The following is a 23,761-nucleotide window of genomic DNA, read 5'->3' on the forward strand; positions in this document are numbered from 1 at the left end:
AAAACCACGGTGGGAAGTGATTTACCAGCAGGGAGAGGCAGCCAGGTGAGGTGGGGAGAACTATGGAGGATGGAGCTGCACGCACTGATCTTGGCTGCATTTCCGTAATCACTTGTAGTAAAACACCGGCTTCCCCACTCTACATTTAGCCTTGCTTGCCCAGAACCAGGGCAGTAGCTACCATGTGGCGAGTGAGGCACCCGCCTCAGGCACAGCTGAGAGGGGGCGCAGTCAAGGCCGGCCTGGCTGCGCCCCCTCACCCCTGTTGCCATGGCGAGCACAGGGCGCCATTGGCAACAGGGGTGCCAGGTGGCCAACACAGCTCCAGCTTGGTCTCCCCCACCTGTATGGGCAGAGAACTCTGTGTCCTCAATCTCTTTTTCTTTGTCAGGGGTCTGTTTAGATCCCTAAATATTTCCCCGAAGCCCCCCCCCAACAGTAAAATAATAAATACATTAAACCCCCACACGCACACACTCATGCACACATATTACTAGGCATGTGCAAAGACAAAAAAAAATTTCTGACGAAATGAACGGAAACTAAAAATGTTTTTATTAGTTTCGTCAAACGAAAAAACATTTTATGCCATTTTGGATTTGGCCAACAGCGCATGACGTCCCATACCGCACATGTCTGTTGGGGGCACAATTTTCTGTTCTTGCCTCGGGCGCAAAAGGAGCTAGCTACGGCTCTGCCCGGAGCAATGCTACATGTATTAAAAAAACTCCACACTCGGAGGCTGTGCCGTCTCTCTACTCCCTGCTTCCCCAAGGCCAGGCTATGGTGGCCTTGTGGGAAATCCAGCCCTCAGTGTAGCAGTGTTAATTTAATCGACAAAAATGTTTTTGGGTATCGTTTTCGTCATCTGCATGTTTTCACTGATGATCCCGCAGATTGGGGGGACATGCTGTAGCAAGGAATAAGGGAAGAATTACTCCTTTTACCTCTATAGACATAACAGGCATTAACCCTTTCTCTGCCATTGACGAAAGGTGACCCCTAATGTCACCTTGTAGAGAACCTGTCACCTCCAATGTGCAATCACATAGAGGGCTTGAGAGCCCCCCTATGTTATATCAATGAATTTAAATTTAAAAAAAATGTTCAAAAAATAAAGTTAATAAAATTTAAAAATACCCCCCAAAAAATGTTAAAGTCCCCCCATCCACACAAATGCATGCATACTAACGCAAACACAAGTTGGGTGCATCTACATACAAAAACGACAATCGCACCACACATGTTAGGTATCGCCACATGCAATGATTCTAAGGCCAATATTTATGGTTACTTCTAAAGTGATGACCTGTACAGGCTTTAAAAGCGTAGCATATGGACAATTTGGAGTATCATATTTTGTCGCTCTTTCACGGGCGCATGCAATTTTTAAGCTTGGCATGGGCAACAATTTACATGGTACAACCTCATCTTTTATATATTTTTTTTTAAATTGGCATTATCTTATTATGCCCTAGGGTGTTATTGTGCCCTATTTTTATTGACATTTTGAGCTCGATAAAGCCATCATTTTATTCTACAGGATCTCTGCTTTTAGGAAATACTGTATATAATGTATGATTTAATTTAATATATAATATATAATTCGGAGGGAGAAGTAATTTTCAGGCCTAACATGTAGATTACAACATAAAAAACCCAGCAAAAACCCTTAAAATGTGGGGGGAGGGGTGTCTCCACACGGGCATTTTTTTCCAGATTAAAAATAAAGTTTTTTAGGACAGCATTACATGTAGTTAAGTGGCTTTATAATGACCAGCACAATATCCAGAATCAAGTTTACATTCAGTGTACATCATCTTAAAGAATATGGACACGCAGCATTCTTGGGATAAATTGCCAAAAAAGTCCATTTAATTTGAAGTTCTAGCTTGTAAAACATGATTTTTCCCTTATCCAAATTATGTCACTGCAGGCATGAATCTGTAATCCAGTCCTATTTTATATAAATACATGGGACATTTTCCTCTTTTCATTAACTAACAAATCATGTCAAGAACAGCTGAACATGGACCTTACAAACTGTAACTGTCATTTTATATTTCAATATAGAACTATGAGGACTTGTAATTTAGAATCACATAGTCAGGGGCAGAGGATAGGAATTTAATATTTAAAATGATATGCACTATTGAAACTGGATAATATTGGATATAATGAATATGTTTTACAAAAAATAAAAAATAAAAGGGGAAAGCTTTTACCCATGTACCCCTTTTACCCATGTTAGAGTCTTGAAAAGAATGTCACCAAAATTTGCATTGCCTGTCAATGTGAATCTATGGGTTGTGCAGTGATCAATCACATAAGCAGAAAATTATGTTTCTGGAGGTGTTCTGTACCCAAATGGTTTTGACATTTTTGGGGCTTCATTTTGCCATGAGAAAAACTGAAGCTTGTTACTTCTGCTATATACCTCTTTTTTTCTAATTCCTTCATCCCTTCTAGAAAAGCCATCTTCCCAAAACCTCTATTGCCTAAAATGTAAAATGGAGTCCGTTCTGCGCAGTTATGGCCCCCTGTAAACTGCTTGGTCTGTCTGCCCGGAGTATGCATGCAAATAACTGGTAGTCAGTGCGGTCTGGCAGCTTACTACTGATTAACATTACTTTCCTCAAAGGTTTCCTCTACCAAGAGAGTAGATGACCATTAGATAGCCACCCCAACTACATTAGCTATAGATTCTACTGGGCGCCAGCTCCAGAAGTGACAGTTCAGCTTCATTTTCCTTTAGCACACAACTATCAGCATGAATTTGAGAATTCAGCACAGGACAAAGTGGGTGAACAGAAGAAAGGTTTAGTTTAGGAGTTAAATTAGGTTAGTTTTAAGGTCAGTGGCTGAAGGTTTCAAAACACAATGATTCATTCCCTCCCTACCTCTCCCTGTTTTCTTGGTTCAAATGGAGCCAGTTACAGAGAAAGAGTCTGAAGGCAAACAGCTGATGCTGTGATCTCTTTTTGAAAAAGCCATAATGCCCTGTGTATTGGGTGCATTTTATAAAATCTATTGATCTGCGCTTATGGATGAGAGACTAAAAATATGAAAATATGGGTAGTGAAGCTGCCACAATACAGACTAAAGCGTACCAATGATTAAGAAAATGATTTTGACCTGCTATCCCCTTGAGAACGTCCTGTGTGATGAAACGCGTCGGGGTGGGCCTATCCTACGTCACAACGTTAGAGAGATTGCGGAAGTGAGCACGGGCGCTCATGAGACACCGGGCGGTTTCATTTGGATATGTGAGTTTTTATGGTTTTATCAATAAACGTTTGCAAACATATTACACTGAGTAGTTCCTTTTAATATCTTAACATATGGAAATCAATGTTTGATAAACTTCTGGAGTGAACGTTAAGAACTATCTGACTTAATACCTGCTTTAGTTACCCACAAAGTGAAAAAAAGATTTTTATGCGGTGAGTGTGCACTGCCCAGGGGGGCTTCGTGTGTGGTACAAGAAGGATCACTTAAAGCACTTGACACTTTATATTGGTTAATGGACAATTATGAATTTAAAGTTGGAATTATTTCACCTATAATTTGCTGATTTTGGTCAGCATTTGTCACTAATATTTCACTGGGTAGCTATATCTGGAACTTTATCCATCAAGATTGTGACTTTATTATCAAAATAATTTTTTGGTTTGATTGTGGCACATGATATTACTATTCACTTATAACTGCAATATGAGTTTTCAGCTTGCACTGTGATATACGCACTATTTAATTTCACTGATTTTATTATAGAAGTTATCTATATTAATTGTGTTTATTCTCAATTAACACCTTTTTTGGGGGGACACAACAATCACCAACAGATATAGGCTTTTAGGCACAATAGGGGTTTTAGCGCCGCAAAATCATTTTAATAATCATTGGGTGCATTTTGTTTTAAAATTTTATTTGTTTATTTTCTTTTAAAAAGAGATGAAACATTTGTTTATAACAAATCAACTTAAAAATGGACCCAAAGTAGGGATGCACAGATATCAAGTACCATACTTGGTACAAGTACAAGGACTGATACTTTTCCAGCTCCAAAAATTAGGAGGCAGCTGTCATTTTTAAGGAGCATACGGGGCTCCTGCGATTTTGTGCATCCCTGTTTTAATTATGATTTGTTTTATATATATATATAATACTTGTCTGAGTACTCGCATATACAATTACTGATACATTTTTATTTAGTGTCATGTGACTGTTTTTCTAAAACAATACAGACTAATTATTTCAGGACAGTGATGGAGCACCAGAGCCCTGTCACAGCTGCAACCACTGTGACCCTGGAGGTTCTCGTGAAAATGCCAAGTATCGGCATTGGTATCTGAACATGCCTAACCCAAAGTGATTATAGTATTTATTTTTCTTTCTTTTCCTTTAAAAAGTCCCCCAGGTGGAGTAATATGATGAGAAAAAATGCAGCTCTGGCTGCAATTCTTGACTTCAATTCAGAGCTGTGCCTCCCATTACTTCTTCTCCACCACACAATGTCCTTTACGCCTCAACCTGAATGTTTGAGGGGATATTGAGAGTGCAGGGTGTTATGGGCCCGGCATTTGCAGTGACAACTGTCTAAAGCTGGGTATACACAGTTCTGTGTTTTCCTTTAACTTTGTGGGCTGAATGAAAGAACATAGAACAGATTCTTCCATCCATGCTTGGTGTTGACCTCAGAATCTCTCGCTGTTTCTATTGTATTCTGCCAGTTCCGTTTGGCCAAGAATTTTCCGACCTGCTCCTTCGATCAATTGATTGAGGGATGGCGGTCAGAAGGGTGCCGACAGTGGCACCAACTGTGCAAGTTTTTGATGAATTCTGGATGAACCGGAATTTGATCTGTGTATGCCTGGTTAAGAGGGGATTTCCATCACTTTGGAAAATTTCTACCAATGGGACAAAGATGCATGTTAATTCATAATTTCTACAGGTAATATTTACAAAAAAGCCACATTTAAAATGCAAAAAAAACATTTAATTTATGTTCACTAAGCATCTTAAAATTAAACAAAATCCTGATTTTCTGTCCTTCTTTACTGGTGAAAAGCTAAGATGCAGCTACTCGGCTTTAACATTTTAACATGCTAATAATACCTATACTTAGATCACAGGCAAGCAAAATTACATCCAATAATGTGTTTACTGTATATATTTATTCTACAGATGCCGAGTTGTCTTGCAACACTCCTTTCCTTTCACACACAATAGAAGGCAGGTTGCAGATGTTTCTGCACATTGTGAATGATGGCCCTGTGTCCACTGGGAATGGTGCTCTCCATCATATTTCACAGTCCAGCAGACAGCTGTGACATCATTTGGATAAATGGGTGAAGATAGTTCTTCAGCTGCTTGCATTTCTTCGTATCCATCTGTCAGATTGTAGTGGTCTCTCTCCTTGCTGCATCATTAGCATTACAAATTGGTCCATTCATTGGATGCAATACAGTCAATCAGTCAGTACCGAAGCAGGAATAACAGCAGAGCATCAGCAGTCAGTGGCTACCTGCCCTGGCTGCCACCAAGGAAGGAAACCGGAATATGGATGTATGCTAATGTTATTGATTAGAGTGATAGGCAGCTTTGGGGTTGGCCATGATAACAATGCACAGAAAAAAGCTTCAGAATTGTTCTTCCTTATTTTAAAAAAACTACCATACTTTTAAGTGTGACTAAATTTCAAGGAAACCTATTGTGTATCTATATATATATTAAGCTGTTAACAAGAACAGAAAGTGGGCAAGTTTAACTTAGGACCATGTTGCATGCTTAATGCTTGAGGGCCCATTCACGCTATTAGTCATACATGCAGTAAGTAAACACACACCCAGATGTAAGTACCTGCAATGTGGTGTGCTGCATTTCCAAAAATAATGCAGTAAAAAATTTTTCCACGTGGTAAGGTGCGTCTACAGCCCATTGAAAATGAATAAGTTGCCTTAACGCAGCGTGCATTAACAAGTGATGATACGGCCGGCTCCGCCCAGTTGTTCATTGACCAGGACCTGATAGAAGACTCTAGTAGGTGCCGGCCAATAGGAAACCGGTGGGGAGGAGCTAGCACCTTTTTTTCACTATTTGCTATTCTACTCGGTACCACGAAAGTACCGAGCCGAATAGCTGAGGCATTCGGCTGTTCACTCACTGCCGTTCGGCCCCTATGTGAATAGGGGCGAACGGCAGCGAGTGAGCTGCCAGAGCTTTGGCTCAGCCGATCCAGATGTTGGATCGGCTGAGTCAAAGTCCTTCTGCACTTTGGCTCAGTTCTGCACGACCGAAGCGCAGCCGAAGGCTGATGTATGGCTGAAATCAGCCGTACTGAGCCGTAGTGAATAGTCGAACATACGGCTCACTTTACTTCGGCTGGGTCATTCACTCGGCTGCCTTCGGCAGCTTTGTGAATAACCCCCTAGTGTTATTTCCATTTTCCTTCTCCTTAATCATTGTCAGTGTGTCAGGAACTGCCCCTTGCGCGAGGCCCTAAGTGGAAATCTAGCAATTACCGTATATACTCGAGTATAAGCCGGGTTTTTCAGCCAATTTTTTTTGCTGAAAAGTACCCCCCTCGGCTTATACTCGAGTCAGCGCCATGTGTCATCTTACTTACCTCGCCGAGCGTCGCGTCACTGCTGCTCCGGTGGGCGGCGCTCATTATCCTCTGCTAATATGAATGGGTTAAATGATCCGTAGTACATGATATGTAGCCCTGTACCCCCTTTTCCACTTACAGAGCTAGGTTATTTTTCTTTTAAATAAATATTCATGTAATTTTATTGGTATCTATCTACCAGTAGCTGCCTCATTTCCCACCCTCGGCTTATATTCGAGTCAATACTTTTTCCCAGTTTTTTGTGGTAAAATTAGGTACCTTGGCTTATATTCGGAACGGCTTATACTCGAGTATATACGGTAGGCAATAGTCAAACAAAAAGGCTGACATGTCTGAGCATGTGAAAACCCAAGTGGTCAAAGCACTTTTCTCTGGAGCTGGGATCTCAGCACTGTATGGTTTTGGTGTAGGAATAGGTGAAAATGCAGTATAACAAGCAGCGATATGCTCGTTTTTAACTGCTTTTCAGGCAGCTGAAAATCTTACTTTGAATTGATAAATTTTTTTGTGTAATATATATTTTTTATTCAAAAGGTAGAGTTACATTGGTGCTTGTAATATCAAAAGAAGAACTGTGACTAGGCTATAGATAATGATTTACATATTCTTACCAAGCAGTAAATAAGCTTTAAAACACACCCTGACTGACCTTCCTAGCTGCATGCACTGCATAATAATTCATCAAAGCTTACAGCAGAAACACATTCTGACCCAGTTGAGGCTAGGTCCACACCTAGGCTATTTATCACGAGGATTGAGTCATGTAATATCGCATGAAACACAGCTTTGCATTGAAGTCAATGGAAGCTGTTCACACCTTTGCGGTTTGTTGCAGACAAAATCGCCTGTCCTGCAAAAAGGTGCAGGAGCTTTTTTCGGGTGGTTGTCATGTGGGTTGGGTCCCATAGATATCTATATGCATTGAAAACCGAGCGATAACCGCACAGTTTTCAAAGAACAGTCGTACAGACAAAAACGCACGACAACCGTGCGAAAACAGCTCACTAGCTTAATTGCGTAGGTGTGAACCTAGCCACACACCTAGGCAATTTATTATGCGGATTGAGCCACGCGATATCGCGCAAAACACAGATTCACATTTTTCTGACGAAGGGGGCGTGCCCCGGAAACGCGTCAACGTCACTCGCACGCAGGATTCCCTCAGTGGATGTCCATCTGCCTGCCAGCTTTCACTCTATGGCTGTATTTTATCTATGTTTGTGAGTACCTTATGTTTTATCTTTGACTATTGAAAATAAATTTGATCTGCACCAGGAAAGGCGCCTCCTCTGTCTTCTCTTCACAGATTCACATTTAAGTCAATAGAGGCTGTTCACACCATTGCATTGCGTCACACGGGCAAAATCGCCTGTCACGCAAAAAAGTGCAAGAGCTATTTTCAGGCGGTTGTTGCATGGTTTTGGTCCCATAGACATCTGTATGCATTGAAAACTGTGATAACAGCTGAACAGCACAATCGGCTAGGTGTACACCAGGCCTCACTTTTATTTTAGCTGCTCAACTCCCCCCTGCCCCCCTACCAGCAAAGACTCAGCAGCCTATCAACCTTCTAATCTCTAATGTAACCAAAGAACCGAGAAAGAGTAGAGAGTAGAGTGCTGAGACCCAACTATAACAACACAAAAGCAAAAATTTCCCAGCACACTCACCAGCCAGCCTGCAAAAAACTACACTGCCTTACCTATTAAGGTTAAAAACAGAGCAGTGCAGTGCAGTCCTAACTCCATCTTGGAGCATATACCGTATGCATGAATTGGGTGCGGTATGCCAGGAGGTAGTCCAACCTCCTTAAAGGCACAGGTACACACCAGAAGCCCAGCACACCACAATGGCAGCTGTAGACAGATAACAATTTTTGCAGGCTGGCTGGTGAGTGTGCTGGAAAATGTCTGTGTTTGTACTGTGTAAAGCCCTTCCATGTGCTCCTGGATTTAAAGCTAGTTATGAATTGATGAGTGCATTTGCCATTTGTTTCACTTGTTGGATTTGGTGTGGGGACACACTGGGGGATTCAGCATCATTCATTGATTACTTGGATGTGTGGAGTGAAGCACTGAGGTTACACCTATGATAATTGGATCACTTTACAGTGTTAATATACATTTTTACACAAGACTCTTTGCACAAAATATCTTGTTTAGGGACACATTTTTGTATTTGTTGTTGTAGTATGTTGTATGTATTTTGAACCTCTGTTTGCTATAGTGCTGCACTATCATTGTATAGATGTATTTATAGAGTTATAAATACCATGTCTAAATTATGCTACATTTTATCTTATAAGATTGTTGTTAAAATTAATGGTCTGGCCCATCTGTCCCTCCAGCGCTGCTGCGGGTCTCTGATCCAACGCTGACTCCTCTGTCCTTGCTGGCACTTCCTGTCTCACGGTGTTTGCATGCGGGTGCACGCGTCCATATACTTACCTTGTGTCTCTCCTTGTCTCCCGGCTGAAAATGTGAACTGCGCATGCGCCCGCCCCAAGATGCTTTGCGGCCGCCCGATAATTTTCACATTTTCGGACGGGAGCACACGGTGAAGATACAGGTAAGTATTAACCTCTTTTAAAGCGGGTTTTTTTTTCTTTTTAACACTTTTTGCATATATCTACTGCTTGCTAGCAGTAGATATATGCAAAAAAAAAAACGGAGGGTTTAATAACCCTTCAAGTATCACAGAACATCACTAAGTGATATTAGCTCACCTACCACCGAACGTCCTAAGACTAGCTTCCTAAGCCAGTCATGATAACATTTACTGTGTATGGCACAGGCTAAAAGCTTACTTGTTCTAATCGTTGATAGAAATGCTTTTCTACTTTGGGGAATATTGCCTGCTATAAAACCACACCAGTTCACAACAAAACGTGCCTTATTCATGCATTTTCCTTGCACTGCATTATGCAACCCAACTTTGAATGGGGTGCCAGTGCACCTTATTGCACATGAAGCTGAAGAGGCACCATTTGTTTGACGCAGCACTTTGCAACACCCAGATGATACACAAGTGCAGTGCTTTCTAGGTGTATTGGGGTGTCATTAAATGTCAGGGGATCTGCAATGCACTGGACTGTCTTTCCTGCATTTCAGTTTTTTTACATTTTTACAGCATGTTTCTGCAATGTACTGGTATGAACAGGCCCATCTTTAACATCACGCATAGAAATTAGACAATCACCACTCAATACTGTGTATTTCATGGGATATAGCCAACCATGGGAAATACTTTCTGTGCACCTTTATCATTAGAAAAGACCAATTGTTGGGGTTCAAATTTCCATTAAATATCTTACTGGATTTCTTAAAAGAAAAACATCACTTGTACTCCTTAGTCACTTTCCTTTGTAAGGTTGGATACCTCTTCTTGAAATATTCTTTGTACCTCATGATTGTTCTGTTTGGAAAAAGAATAACCAAGCTCTTTTTACTGTCTTGCCCACAGGCGTGCTACAGAAAACAGATTGTCGCATCGGAGGCAGACAATACTTCGAGAAAAAGGCAGGAGGCAAACTAACCGAGGGCCAGCTTACATGTTCAATGACCGCTCCACCAGCCTATCAGCAGAAGAGGAGCGTTTTTTGGAGGCTGCAGAATACGGGAACATTCCTGTGGTCCGGAAGATGATGGAGGAATGTCACTCTTTAAATGTCAACTGTGTGGATTACATGGGCCAGAATGCTTTGCAGTTAGCAGTTGCCAATGAGCACTTGGAAATTACAGAGCTGTTGCTGAAGAAGGAAAACTTGGCACGAGTGGGAGATGCTTTGCTTTTAGCTATCAGTAAAGGATATGTAAGGATAGTAGAGGCCATTCTTGGCCATCCATCCTTTGCTGAAGGCAAGCGGCTTACGACGAGTCCTAGCCAGTCGGAATTTCAACACGACGACTTCTATGCCTATGATGAAGACGGAACTAGATTCTCTCAAGATATCACGCCTATTATTTTGGCTGCTCACTGTCAGGAATATGAAATAGTCCATACCCTTCTGAGAAAGGGAACCCGAATCGAGAGGCCTCATGATTATTTTTGTAAATGCAGTGAATGTAATGAAAAACAAAAACACGACGCCTTTAGCCACTCCAGGTCCAGGATCAATGCATATAAGGGACTTGCAAGTCCTGCCTATCTATCGTTGTCCAGTGAAGACCCTGTTATGACAGCTTTGGCGCTTAGTAATGAGTTGGCTGTGTTAGCAAATATTGAGAAGGAATTCAAGGTGGGTCTAGTACTACAAGGGGTGCTCCTTTCAAGGTGTTAGATGGAGATCTCATATCTGCTGTCAGCCCCATGGGTGTGGTAGAAAATTAATCCCCTTACTGTCACTTTTCCACTTCTCCCTGGAGGAGATGGTGAGCAGTGACACACAGTGATCATATTTCTACATGCAACCTCCTTCCATCTGTGTATGCTGGATAATGCACTGTATAAGTTATTATATGCTCTCACCTTAGAACAGTGTTAAGGAGAATTTGTTAATTTGTTGGTGTTGTAAGACCATCCCCCCACCTACTGCTCTTCACCTTTGATGCACTTTCCAGCTGCTGTGGCAATGCCCTCTCTAGATACCAAGTGCTTTCAGCGAAAAGGTAGCATGGGACCTCATTCCAGGTTGCATTGCTCAGACACTGTCGTCTAAGGAGGAAAAATAAATTAACCCTATCTAAGCTCCAACACCCACCATCTTGAAGCTTACACAGGGCTAGGAATCTTAGCTCTGAATGAGGAACAAAGCTGTGGGGGACACAGGGAGGATGAGTATCATTGGGTAGGGAGGCGTTTTTTTCCTCAGTCTGGATACTGCCAGGTTTATTCACTTGGCTTCTTATGTCACTTGGAGATTGGATCCGAATTAAATCCAGCCAGCTGTCTGAGCCAGTACAAGCAAATCACACACTCACTGGTGGATTGTCTCTTTATTTTGATTTGGGAGAATACAGCAGGAGTACAGAGTTTTTTTTGCTTGGCTTTGCAACAGCTGGCCATGGGGTTGTTGCTGAACTACAACAAAGAGATATCACTTAAAAGATATTAGTTATAGATTATTTAACCCACCTCTGTCTGCCGATAAATAAAATAGTTCTTGTGAACACCCTTTGAATAAAACCCATAAAGCAGATCTAACCAGGCACCAAAGTCGAGGCTCTGCTGAATGCAATGTATGCCTCAGTGCAACAATCTGAGCCCCTCTAACTATAGGTGAGACCCACACTGTGGGAAGGGGGATGTGGGGGGTAGTTGAGCTTTGACTTTGCAACTTAAAGTCTAATTTTGCTTATTAAATGGACCAACCTTGTGACCTCCTAGGACACTACATGATGGTGAAACGTAGGCATCGCTCTGTACCTACTTTTAATTGCTTACCCGAGTTTTATATGTACAGTGTGAGCCACTCAAACCTTTTTTTCATATTATAAACAATCATAATACACAAACTCTCTATGGCCAAAGAAGACAGATGGGTGATGCTTGATAAGGTGGTTTATAAATTAAACAACCCTCCAGGCAGCTGGCAATGATGAGAGGATTTTCTATAGTATCACTTATGAATATGCAAGAAGGCTAATGTCTGGATTTGTATTCCGCAATGCAAGACTTGGCAGAGCAGATACAGTACACAGTTATAGTTTCATCATCATCATCACATGGCCACTGAGGCTGTTAAGGTAATAATATTTTAAATCCCAGCTAATCAACAATTTGATAACTGCTGGAAGATTACGATGTAACATCAATTATTTATACTTTGTAATAAACTTCAAAATCTGGCTCGCTCACAATATTGGCTAGCTGGAGGTGAAATCAGTTCTTTTTATGTGTGTGCATAAACCTGGCTATGAACATGCAATGATCACCATCTGACCAGCTGTTTTTGCTTATTTTAGCCCCCATTCATGCTTGTGAATGAGGCAGGTTGGGTGAATCTCACAAATTGATCTGTGAAGCTCATGTGAACAGCTGTGGGTAGGAAACACTATACAAAGCGATGACACCTGACAACCTTTCACATGTACTCATACATGCTACAATTACCTGCTACAAAAATAGTTTGCATCCATGGGTGATTGCCTGCAGGTACTTGCAGCATATTTGATTGCATTCGCACGGGCGTGAATGGCTGTGGGCACTGTCAGCACATACGAACACGTGCTAACATTTTACATGCAAACAATTGCAGACACTGTCAACCAGGACCGTCCCTACCCCATCGCCTTAGGAGGCCAGGAGAAGGGTGGGTTAATGCGGTCCAGAGACAGGGGAGGGGGGTTTGGGCCAAGCTTTCAGCTGGGCAGAAGGCAGCAGCCAGCTGAGCTGTCAGCTGGACGGGAGGTGGCAGGAGGCTGAGCTGTTAGCAGGTGAGGGGCGGTGCTGTTACTCACCCGCGCTGCTGCCACCCACACCTTTCCCCCTCCCCAATGAGGCTGCCCTATTACACTATGATGGTTGTCCCCTTACAGCACAGAGCACAAGATGTCTGCTTCTCAGTGTGGCACTTATGATGTGGATATGTGATGGGCTTTGTAGATAAATAGTTGGTATCTAAGCTATTGATGAATCAAAAAACACCTGCTATGGTAATCAGGGACAGAATGTAGCCCTAGGCAAGGTTCCCCCACATCCCTTCAAACAATATTATTGAGATTGGAAAAGGCACAAAGAAGCATCCCCATTTCTGTTGTCTGTACCCATTGTACAGCTTTGATCAATTGCTTTATCCCTCTGGTTTTTCTACAGGAACAATAGCAAGCAGGTAATCTCTTGTAGCTTCTTTGTTGCTTTTTAGGACCCCTTTGTTTTAGCTTTAACAATTAACTAAGTGTTCTCAATCACCCATGAGGAAATTTTGGCCATGGTATAACATCGCCTGCATCCTAAAGGCCTGGATGATCTGGTAATCACTAAAGCTAAAGGCACTATATTCAGTCGCATTATGTGATAAGCTAAGGCATATGACACCCCTTTAGACACCATCAGCTCAGGCTTTTCAAAGGAAATGGTGAGTGAAAAGTTTAGATCATGTTCAGTTTCTGTTTTCTCCTTGATAATCCCACCCAGGAAGTGTATGCAGTATGCCTTTCATCTCGTCTCTGCATGGGCTAATCATGAATGGTCCCTCCTTGGTATGACAAACTTCCCCCTAGTGTCCAGGGGCATTCTTACCAATGTTTAGTCCAGTTTTGCCTTACAGTAATAAATGTGAAGATCATTTTTAGAGTTAGTGGTATGTCCTAGGAAACAATCTACACATTTCTGATTTCTTTAGAGGGATGGACCACCTAGAACACCAAAACCTTCCATAGATGCCAACAAACTGAATAATCAGCTGGTGCTTTTTTCTTTATTATTTAGTTACAGAGAGATTTACTTTTCCTGGTCTATCAACCTGGAGCTAACATTGGTAAACTGATCGGTAAGAATGATCTTTATTTAATTGGATTGGCAATGTACAGTAGGCCAGCAAGATTTCAAGGTGGCAGGAAACAATGTTAAGAACTGTTACCACCTGAGTCCCAGAAAGGCAAAAAAGAGTCAATATGGCAGCTTTTGGTCAGTTTTTGGTGGACTCACCCTCTAAAGGCTTCTTTTTATAATTATTCATATTATTATTATTATAGTATTAGTTATATTTTGACTAAACTGCACTGGTCTGAGGTCTCTTCATCAGGTTCTGCCCATCCTGTGAGCCATAAATGGTATTTTTAGGTTTTATAGGCATGCTTTTATGTACCAAAACAAAGTTACACATACAGTGGTTGGTGGCAACATATTAAATATTTAATGATTATTTGACATTACATGCAGTTCAATTCAAATGCACCAAAAACTACCACTTTATTATCAATATTTTGTAAACTAAATGAGGCTGCAACAAGATGAAGGGTTCATTACAACTAGCTCAGCCTTACTTAACCTCTTCCCTAATGGTCAAGTTGCACATTCTAAAATAAAGCAAGCCACTACTCAGTGAAATATATTTTAGGTCCGTAAGAGATCACAGACTTTACTAGATGAACTATCAGAAGCAGTAGAAAAATAACTATAAAGTATAGTGCTGATTTCCACCACTAGAAGAAGATCCTGAAGTAAATGTAATCTTTCAGGATGGGATTTTTTTTTTAACACAAATATTTATTGAGGGTTTGCTGCGTATATAAACATGAGAGATAAAAAATGCAATGGTACATTACATAGGATCAAAAAAACAGTTGACAATAGATCAAGTTAACAAGATTAAAACAGTGTATAGAAGAAACGAACAAGTTAATTAGAATAGGATGACCAATGTAGCAATTTAAATTGTATTTCCCTCCATATCTCTCCTGCGGTTGCTTTCAAAACTGAGGACCAACCCCATTGCAGTACATTCAATGTCTCTTCAATGGATGTGCCTGAAAATTCATGGCATGGTCGAGGGAGTTCCATCTTTACCTGCTGATCTAAGGCTAAGATAGAGGTATAAATGAGAATATTGACAGAATATAAAAGTCACCACAGTTTACTGAGCAAACTCTGTTTAATCTGCTTATTGTGAAGAAAATGTGAGCTGGGGATAGCAAATGCATCTTGGAGTTGTTGAAAAGTTAAAAGTTGTCCTTCATCAGTTAAGAGGTGAGAGATTTCCTTTATTACTTTGTCATCAAAAATGCAAAACACTTTGGAGTCTCGCCCCTGTGGGAAGGCAAGGGAGCTAAACATGGGAATAAGCGGGACGATCACTCCTGGGGACTTATAAAGCTTACATACTTCCCTCCAGGCTATTATAGTATTTCTTAGTAACATATTTTGTTTCAACACAGGGGTCAGGTCTGGTAGAGTAGAGTGTAAATGACATGCCAATGACCAAGGGGCTACCAACTGTGATTCTAAAGATAGGTTAGTGTTGTGGGATGTATTACCTAGCCAGTCCCAAACATGGTGCCACAGACTGGCCAGGTTGCAAATACAAAGATTAGGTAAATTAGCATGACTTTAGGTTGTTGAAGAGTACGTAGAGTGATGTGGGGCTTTCTCCCGGACCAGAGAAATTGAGAAAAGAAGGATTCTAAGCATTTGATGTCTTTATGTTTCAATAGCAGTGGTAAGGTCTGTAACGGATATAGTAGGCAGGCAAAGCTCATAATTTGTATGTGGTGGCACCTACTGGACAATCCCAGGGGGGATCTCTCCGTTGTGATAGTTCCTGAGTGATTTTATGTATTATAGGGGTAAAATTAAGAAGGTAGAGATCTAAGAACAAGGAATAATAATTCCCAGGTAAACCATATAGCTTTTCTTTAGCTTAAATCCCCAAGTATTTGCCCACCGTAGATTAGAGAGGGGAGGAGATTTGTCAAGAAATATAAGTTCAATGTTGTCATAATAAATGGACAACCCTGAAAAGAGCCGAAGGATCTGAGATGCTGAACTATTATGGGAACATGTATGCAAGGGTTTTGATAAAAAGAGAATGCTATCATCCACAAATAAAGCAGATTTGAGTTCCACGGATCCCACCTTAATGCTCTGGAAAAGTGAAGGTGTCAAAAAAGAATGAACTAGAGGTTCTATTGAGATAACAAACAGCAAGGGAGATAAAGGGCATCCTTGTCTGTCACCTTTCTGAAGAGAAAATGAGGTGCCAACACAAATTTGGGCTGTGGGGTTGGTATAAAGCATAGTAATGAAATCTAGAAATGTTCCCACAAAGCCCATGGGCCTCATCACCTTTAACAGCCATTGCCAGTTAACATTATCACGTGATTTCTCCGCATCCAGCACTGAAAGGGCATCAGACAATGGAGAAAGAACAGAAAGCTGATGGCGTTCAAGCACAGTTAGAACTCTTCTGATGTTATAAACTGCGGAGCGTCCTGAAACAAAGCCGACTTGAGCTGATGAGATAAGATTAGGAAGCAGGCCAGCAAGATGATTCCCTCATTTTGGATAATAGTTTTACATCGCGATCCATTTAAAAGATAGGTCTGTAGAAACCCAGTTCATGAGGATCCCTACCTTTCTTGGTTATAAGTTGTATGAATGCCACATCACCTGTTGGATGCTATCTCTGTGCATGCAGGACCTAATTATACATATTCATCAGGTGTTCAGTGAGGTCCTAAGGGAGTAGTTAATAAAATTTGGCTGAATCAAGGCCAGGGGCTTTTCCAAAGGAAGAATTTTTAATAGCAGAGAGTACTTCTTATAGGGTAATGTCGGCATTGAGGATTTCCAACTCACTCAGGGATAGCGAGGGCAGAGAAACATGTTGTAAGAAATAAGGATGGGCCGAGTGTTCGATTCGGTCATTCTTAACTGATCGGTAAGAATGATCTTCAAAGGGATCAACAACCACGTTCATATCTCAAGCATTCAATAATGGAGAGGGTCTAGTTTGCAAACTTTGCTGAAGAAGATGAGCACAGAATGATCTATTGTTATGATTGGGTCCATAAACATTTAGCTATACAAATTCCTTGGATCCGAACTGTAGAGTGGTTTGATTCCAACGATCTTCTAGAGTATTGTACGTGTGTTTTAGCACATGGGTGCCACATGGGGAAAACGCCTTAGAGATAATTGGTAGAAAAGGCAGGGACAATATATGATTGTGAACTGTGAACTTCAATAAAACTGGTGAAGTGGAGCGGTGTGCAGTCGGTTAAAGTGAAGTTGCTTCACGACTGATTTAAATGCTGATGGAATTCAATGTCTAAAGGGGTAGTGAGATATCCCTTGTTCAAGCAAGGAAGGAAGCAAATCTACTCCTCCATATCCCATGAATTTTAGCAATTCTCTTACTGGCAAGGTGAACTTTGACAGAACTGCCTGTCTGACTGGACCCTGGATATATTTATTCAAAGTTTCCCAGTAACAAGTAAAAATAATAAAATGATATTGTAAATCCAAGGAGTGCTGTCTAAGTATACATACAGTAGTTATGAAGGTGTTGGATGGTATACTGGAAATCTGGTCTTACATTTTACAGGTCTAAATGATCTGTTACAATACATAGATGAGAACTGTGTTAACTGCCAAAAGATTTAATTATTTAAAGTTTTTATGATGCAGGCACCTCTGCCAGACAGTACTGACAGGTCTCTTAAACCCCATTGTAGTTAAGCAGTATTTGTTGGTCAGTGAGCCACCTCATACGTGACTATTGGACAATGAATAAGCAACAGCTTACTCATGAGGTCACCCCAGGGTTCTCCTCCCCTGTGCTGACCTGCCTTTGCCAGGGCTGCTGCAAAAATAAAGACAAAGTTTAGATCCTTATATAAACTGTACTCAAAGCTGACAGAAACAAAAAGCCACAATTTAATCCAGATATGGACTCAATAAAAAAATATTAAAGGTAGTTTTATATAACCCTAGGATCCATATCTGAATCTATATTGATATCATTGAGTCCATGTAAGTAGCCTGGGAGGGGGATAGGTAGCAGAGGCGGAGAGCCCTGGGGTGACCTATAGGCATGACCTATAAGCATGTCCACGAGTAGTCTGAGAAAGGTTGCGCAAGTTGGTTGGTCAAAGGGGGGCAGAAAATAAAAATAAAATAAAATGTATAAAATTCTCCAATTCAGCTCACTTTCCAGTTCAGCTATGTTGTCCTAGATTGCCCACTTCTCCTGCCTTCTCCAAACTCTTCACCCTTTTGTGAATAACCCTGTAAATGTATTCCAGGAGTAAAAAATAGCTAAATAGCCTGTATAGTGAAATTGTTTATCCTTGGTTAAAAATAATAGGGGATCATGGGGAATAATCAGCAGATAGGTACTATTGGTTTGGAGATCCTATGCCTTTGCAGGAGGGTTATGGTTGGGTATGATATCCCCTCAGCTAAAAAAACATCCCTTATTCTGTGTCTCGATGCAGGAATTGTGAGGTCCTAAATACCCATAAGGGGCATTTGACTGCTGTTATTATGCTATGGTATAGAATCTTTTACTTGTCATGCAAGTGTTGGAGTGATCCATATCACTACGTCCTGCACGCTAAAACCCTCCATGAAGGGACGAATGGGATGGGAAGAAGCTTTGATGAAGGCCTCTGTTTTTTTTAAATTTTTCTTCAGGCTTCTGACTATTTTGTATCACCTCTTCAATATGTTTTACATGTTTTTTAGAATGACTACAAAAAATTGTCTATGCAATGCAAGGACTTTGTTGTTGGGCTTCTTGATTTGTGCAGAAACACCGAGGAGGTGGAAGCCATTTTAAATGGTGATGTAGACTCGAACCACAGCAGCACAGACGCTAATGGCCGGCCCAGCCTCTGTCGCTTAAAACTCGCTATAAAGTATGAGGTTAAAAAGGTAGGTACAAAATTTAACTGTAAGCTGTGTGTAGCATGTATAGTTAAAGTGGCACTTAACTCGGGAGTTAATTCTTAAAATGCATTCAAGCCCCTTAAAGGAGAGTGTTTTCCCCCATAGTTCTCCCCAGGGTCATGGGAGGACATAAACTAGCATCCTCCCGTGACCCAAAGCTCGCGGTATATTGAGAGCGCCGCAGCCGGGACGGATCCCGACATTACTGTTGAGATCCACCCAGCTGTGTGATAGACAGCTGGCTCTGCCTATCTAGAGGCAGAGCCAGCTGTGCCCTCCCTCGTTCGTTCCTCCAGTCAGCGCTGGAGGATCGGAGCAGGGAGGGGGGGGATCCCTGCAGGGAGCCGTGAGTGACAGTCACGGATCTCTGCAGGGACAGGATCGAGAAGTGAGCGACGATATGTGTTCGCTCACTTCCCAATCTATTGAGCCGACGTGTGACAGTTTCATTGTCACACGTCGGCTCGAACTATGAGGCTGAGTGAAAATCACTCACCTCATAATTCTCCTTTAACTGTTACCCAAAAATATATCTTATTTGTGTATCACTCGGCTGTAGATCCTCAAATCATCTCTGAATTGGAGCTGACACTGTCCTTCCTTCTGGAGGGGGACTACTTTTAATCCCTATGGTCCCTGTGTGTGTTGTAAAGTATTCACCGCTCCAAGCTCGCACCCGTGATGGACTACAATCTCGTGTTTATATTGCAAATTTGTATTGAGATTGTATTGTGTTCTTTGCATTTCTTTATATGAATAAGTGTATAATAAATGCTCTGCTAAGCTGTAGTTTGGCATTCAAAACACCAGGCCAATGCAATTTTAGAGAAATTATGATGAATAATTATAAGAATTAGGATGTTTGTGTGTGGCCCCCAAGTGAGTTGTAATGGTGTATTTTGATGTGTGACTGTAGTGTTCTTGTGTTGTGATTTACAATGACAGACGTATAGTGGGCGCAGAGTGATGACACCATTACACTCCACCTTTTAATATCCCTTGCCCCAGGCCTGCTGTTGCACATGTAAAATCTTTCTTATTAACACTGAGAGTATGATGTCTGTTTACATACTTTGTGAAAGCTGCACAATATACACTCGCTCGTGTCTTCTTTTAAGTTTGTAGCTCATCCGAACTGTCAGCAGCAACTTCTATCAATCTGGTATGAAAACCTTTCAGGCCTGCGACAGCAGACCACAGCTGTCAAATTTCTGGTTGTTCTGGCTGTGGCATTTGGCCTCCCGTTCCTTGCCATGGTTTACTGGTTCGCCCCATGCAGCAAGGTAAGTCAATGACTGCATTGTCTGCATTATGCAATATTGGCGTAAAGATTAAGGATCTGATGTATGCGTTCTAGAACTAGTTGCTTGTTGTATATTCTCTTCTAAGCGGCCTTCCTACAGCTGTTGCTTGAAAATGAGTCCAAGAAGCTAACTGGTGAAACGTAGTATTGAGCCTGGGCTTGGTTGGAACCCAGTTTGCCCAAACCCACTACAAACTGTGACCACCACCCCCTACTTGTGACCCAATCAATGGTGGCACTTGTGGTGGTGGAATTCCCCACCCATTGTGACATACACTGAGTGGCCAGATTATTATGACCATCCCATCAGTACTTCGTTGGGCCACGGGATGACTCCACAAGATGACTTCGTTGGGCCGCCTCGTGACTCCACGAGATGTTGAAAGGTGATGCGAGGAATCTATAATGGTCTGGCCCTCTAGCAACTTCAGCGCAAAAATATAGCTAATTATAGCCAATTTGCCTACAAACGTCAGGTGGTCATAATTATCTGGCCACTCAGTGTATAGTTACGGGGTGGGGAATGCATTTCCCTGCAACTGATTGGGTGGGAGGAGGGTGGGTGGTGGCAGTCAGAGTTTCGAGTGGGTTTAGGCAAACTCGGTTGATCTCTAAGCCCAGCCTCATCACTAGTGGAACTCATCAACAAGAAAGCTTTCAAGCCACTAATGTGATAGCACATTATTGGCGACAGGTTCTCGTTAGGGAAACATTAGAGGTATATTAGACCCCTAATGTCACATCTGTACTCCAATTAAGTTAATTAAACACAGATCGTGGTTTATCAGCTTCATCCCTGGCCACAGCGGAAAGGGTTAAACCGCAGTGTACTTTGGAGAAATATGTATGTTGTCATTGCTGACATTGCTGCATTGTTGTCCTTCTGTGAATGCTAGTTGCCCAACCATCATAATAATCCAGTTGCTTAGTGCTGACCTAGAACAAAGTTTACAGATCGGGAGTTCTAACTTCACTTCTTTGGTAAGTGACTTAGTAAAAACTGACGCCAAAGACACTCAGGTCAGCAGACATTTTTCTTTCATGACAGGTTTCCTTTAAATAAAATCCCATCTGTATGAATAATATAATCATGATGGTTTTTAACTTACAGTTTTAATAGGATCCAGGTGGCAGCGTGATTACCGCGGGTGTAAATATGTATCTTTACTTTTTAAATTTGCATGAAAATCTCAATAGCTCTCAGGATCTAACTACCCTAACAAGCTGATTTAGGAGGTTGCCATGGTAATTATGGGCAAGACAGCCACCTTATATCAGCCTTGTATCATTAGCAGAAATGAACAAACTGATTTGTGTGCATCACAATAACAGCTGATTAATGGTTCTTCCACACATATGGCAGGAGGGGCAGGTTCAACAATGTGGGAGGGTTATGGACATTTGCCCCTCACACCTCTGCATCTGTAGGAAGGTGCGTTGTCGTGATGTCCGCTGCCATTCCCATCAATAGGCACTTCAATGCAGTTTTTTTTCAGGCGCAACAACCTTCAAAGGTCTGCAATATGTCGAGCCACCACAGTCCAAAATTTAAACAAAAAACTAAATGTAAAAATGTAAAAAAAACATGTGTGGTCCCTACAAAATCCATACCAGACCCTTACCTAAGATAGGGGTGTGGATTTTAAGGAGGAACCCTGTGCAAACACACAAAAAGTAGGGTTTCCCCCCTTCATTTCAGAATCCCCCCTCCACCTTAGAATATGCAGCTGTGGCAGCATGGCAGAGAGTGGCAGGCAGACCAGGCCTTGATGGAGGTGAACCTCTGTCCTTCTCTGAAGGGATTCCACTCTGCTTAGATCAACATAATTACATGGTGCTGGAAGCCAGCCCACCTAGACCATGCAGAGGCACATTGCTGTTAAAAATTTACAGGCAATTTGAGTTAGTCAGAAACCCCCTCTGGATGTTGCCCTTGTTGAGAAAGGCTGCTCTAATGTACATTCATGGATCAAAAATGTACAATAACTTTTTTGGCCAAGATGTAATATAGCATCATTAAAAACATCAGTTAAGACATGCTCATTAAAATTTATAGGTGTGAATGGCCCCTAAGGGTAGGTTAAGGCTAATAGTTAGGACAAGGGTTTAAGTGTATGTTTGGGCAAAATAAAATAAAAAGATTCAGTACCTCTTGGCACCCTCCTTGGCTAGGGCTAGGAGGGTGTTGTTCCACTTTAACCAGTTGACATCCGCGGTGTTAAACCCCCTTCCCATCCAGGCCATTTTTCAGTATTCAGCGCTGCGGTACTTTGACTGACATTTATTCCGTCATGCAGCGCTGTACTGAAATGAATTTTATACCCTTTTTTGGGGACAGATAGAGCTTTCTTTTGGTGGTATTTATTCACCACTGGGGGTTTTATTTTTTTACTATATTAAGGAAAAATTACCGAAATTTAAAAAAAAAAAACAGTTTCCCCTATATTAAATGATAAAACATTTATTATTACCCAATTTTTTGGTAAAATATAAAAGATGGGGTCACGTCGGGTAAAAAGACACTAAACATGTCAAGCCTTAAAATTGCGTGCGCGCGCGAAACCTCAAAAAACGATAATACCCAAAATTGGCCCTAGGCGACGCTTTAAAAGCTGTTACCGCTCATCAGTTTAGTGTTATCAGTGATTGATGGCCCTAAAATGATTGCTCTCACTGCGACGTTCGCGGCGATATGTAACATGTGTAGCGCAATTGTAATTTTTGCGCGCTGGGGCACCGGACGCGTATTTACGTTTATAGGCGCGTAAACGTGGGGGTGGGGGAGTTAAACATTTTGGGGGGGTTTTTTCCCCTTTTTTTATATGTGACTTTTATTTTATTTTACTTTTTTATGTGTTACTTTTATTTTTTTTTATTTATATTTATTTTTTTGCACTTATTGTTATTGCTATTATATAGGGGGATAACAACCCCCTATATAATAGCAAAGGCACACTGACAGGTCCTCTTTATGGAGATATTAGGGGTCTCTAGGACCCCTAATATCACCTGTGGACCCCAAAAGAAGCTGATGAAGCAGAGATCTGCTTTATCAGCTTCTTCTCTCTCCAGATGACTGACAGGTGAATGCGGAAGTGATGTAATACACATCACTTCTGCATTCACAGCCCGGACGGAGATCAGCAAGGAGCTGATCTCCCGTCCTCCTCCTCCTGACACCCTCAGAGCCGTTCCCGGGATCCAAGATGCCGCGAACGAGCACATATAGGCGATCGGCGGGCTATGGACCCGCTGATCGCCTATATGTGAAACACCCGGTAACGGGTGTGTTTAATCGTCGGGTCTTTTCTGCCCGTGCGTGCCCGCTAGGGGGCGCGCACGAGCAGAAAAAAATTGCCGTCTGGAGACGGCAACCCGCAGATGTAGCAGTGCCGTCCGTCCGTTTTTTTACTACGGGCGGACGGCAAGAGGTTAAAAAGCCAAGTACAGATAAATATACACTGAGTGGCCAGATTATTATGACCACCCCATCAGTA

The 23,761-nt window shown here is 41.7% G+C and overlaps 1 protein-coding gene across 1 annotated transcript in view; it reads left to right on the forward strand.

The window, feature by feature from the left end:
• Positions 1 to 23,761, forward strand: part of TRPC6 (transient receptor potential cation channel subfamily C member 6) — a 156,602-nt gene that overhangs the window by 92,180 nt on the left and 40,661 nt on the right. The window contains exons 2-4 of the mRNA XM_018563548.1: positions 10,094 to 10,868; positions 18,758 to 18,946; positions 20,080 to 20,244. Coding sequence (XP_018419050.1) covers positions 10,094 to 10,868; positions 18,758 to 18,946; positions 20,080 to 20,244 — 1,129 coding nt within the window. The remainder of the gene's footprint in view (positions 1 to 10,093; positions 10,869 to 18,757; positions 18,947 to 20,079; positions 20,245 to 23,761) is intronic.

This window comes from Nanorana parkeri, unplaced genomic scaffold (assembly GCF_000935625.1).
Source record: "Nanorana parkeri isolate BGI_ZX_2015 unplaced genomic scaffold, ASM93562v1 scaffold673, whole genome shotgun sequence".
Lineage (NCBI taxonomy): Eukaryota > Metazoa > Chordata > Amphibia > Anura > Dicroglossidae > Nanorana > Nanorana parkeri.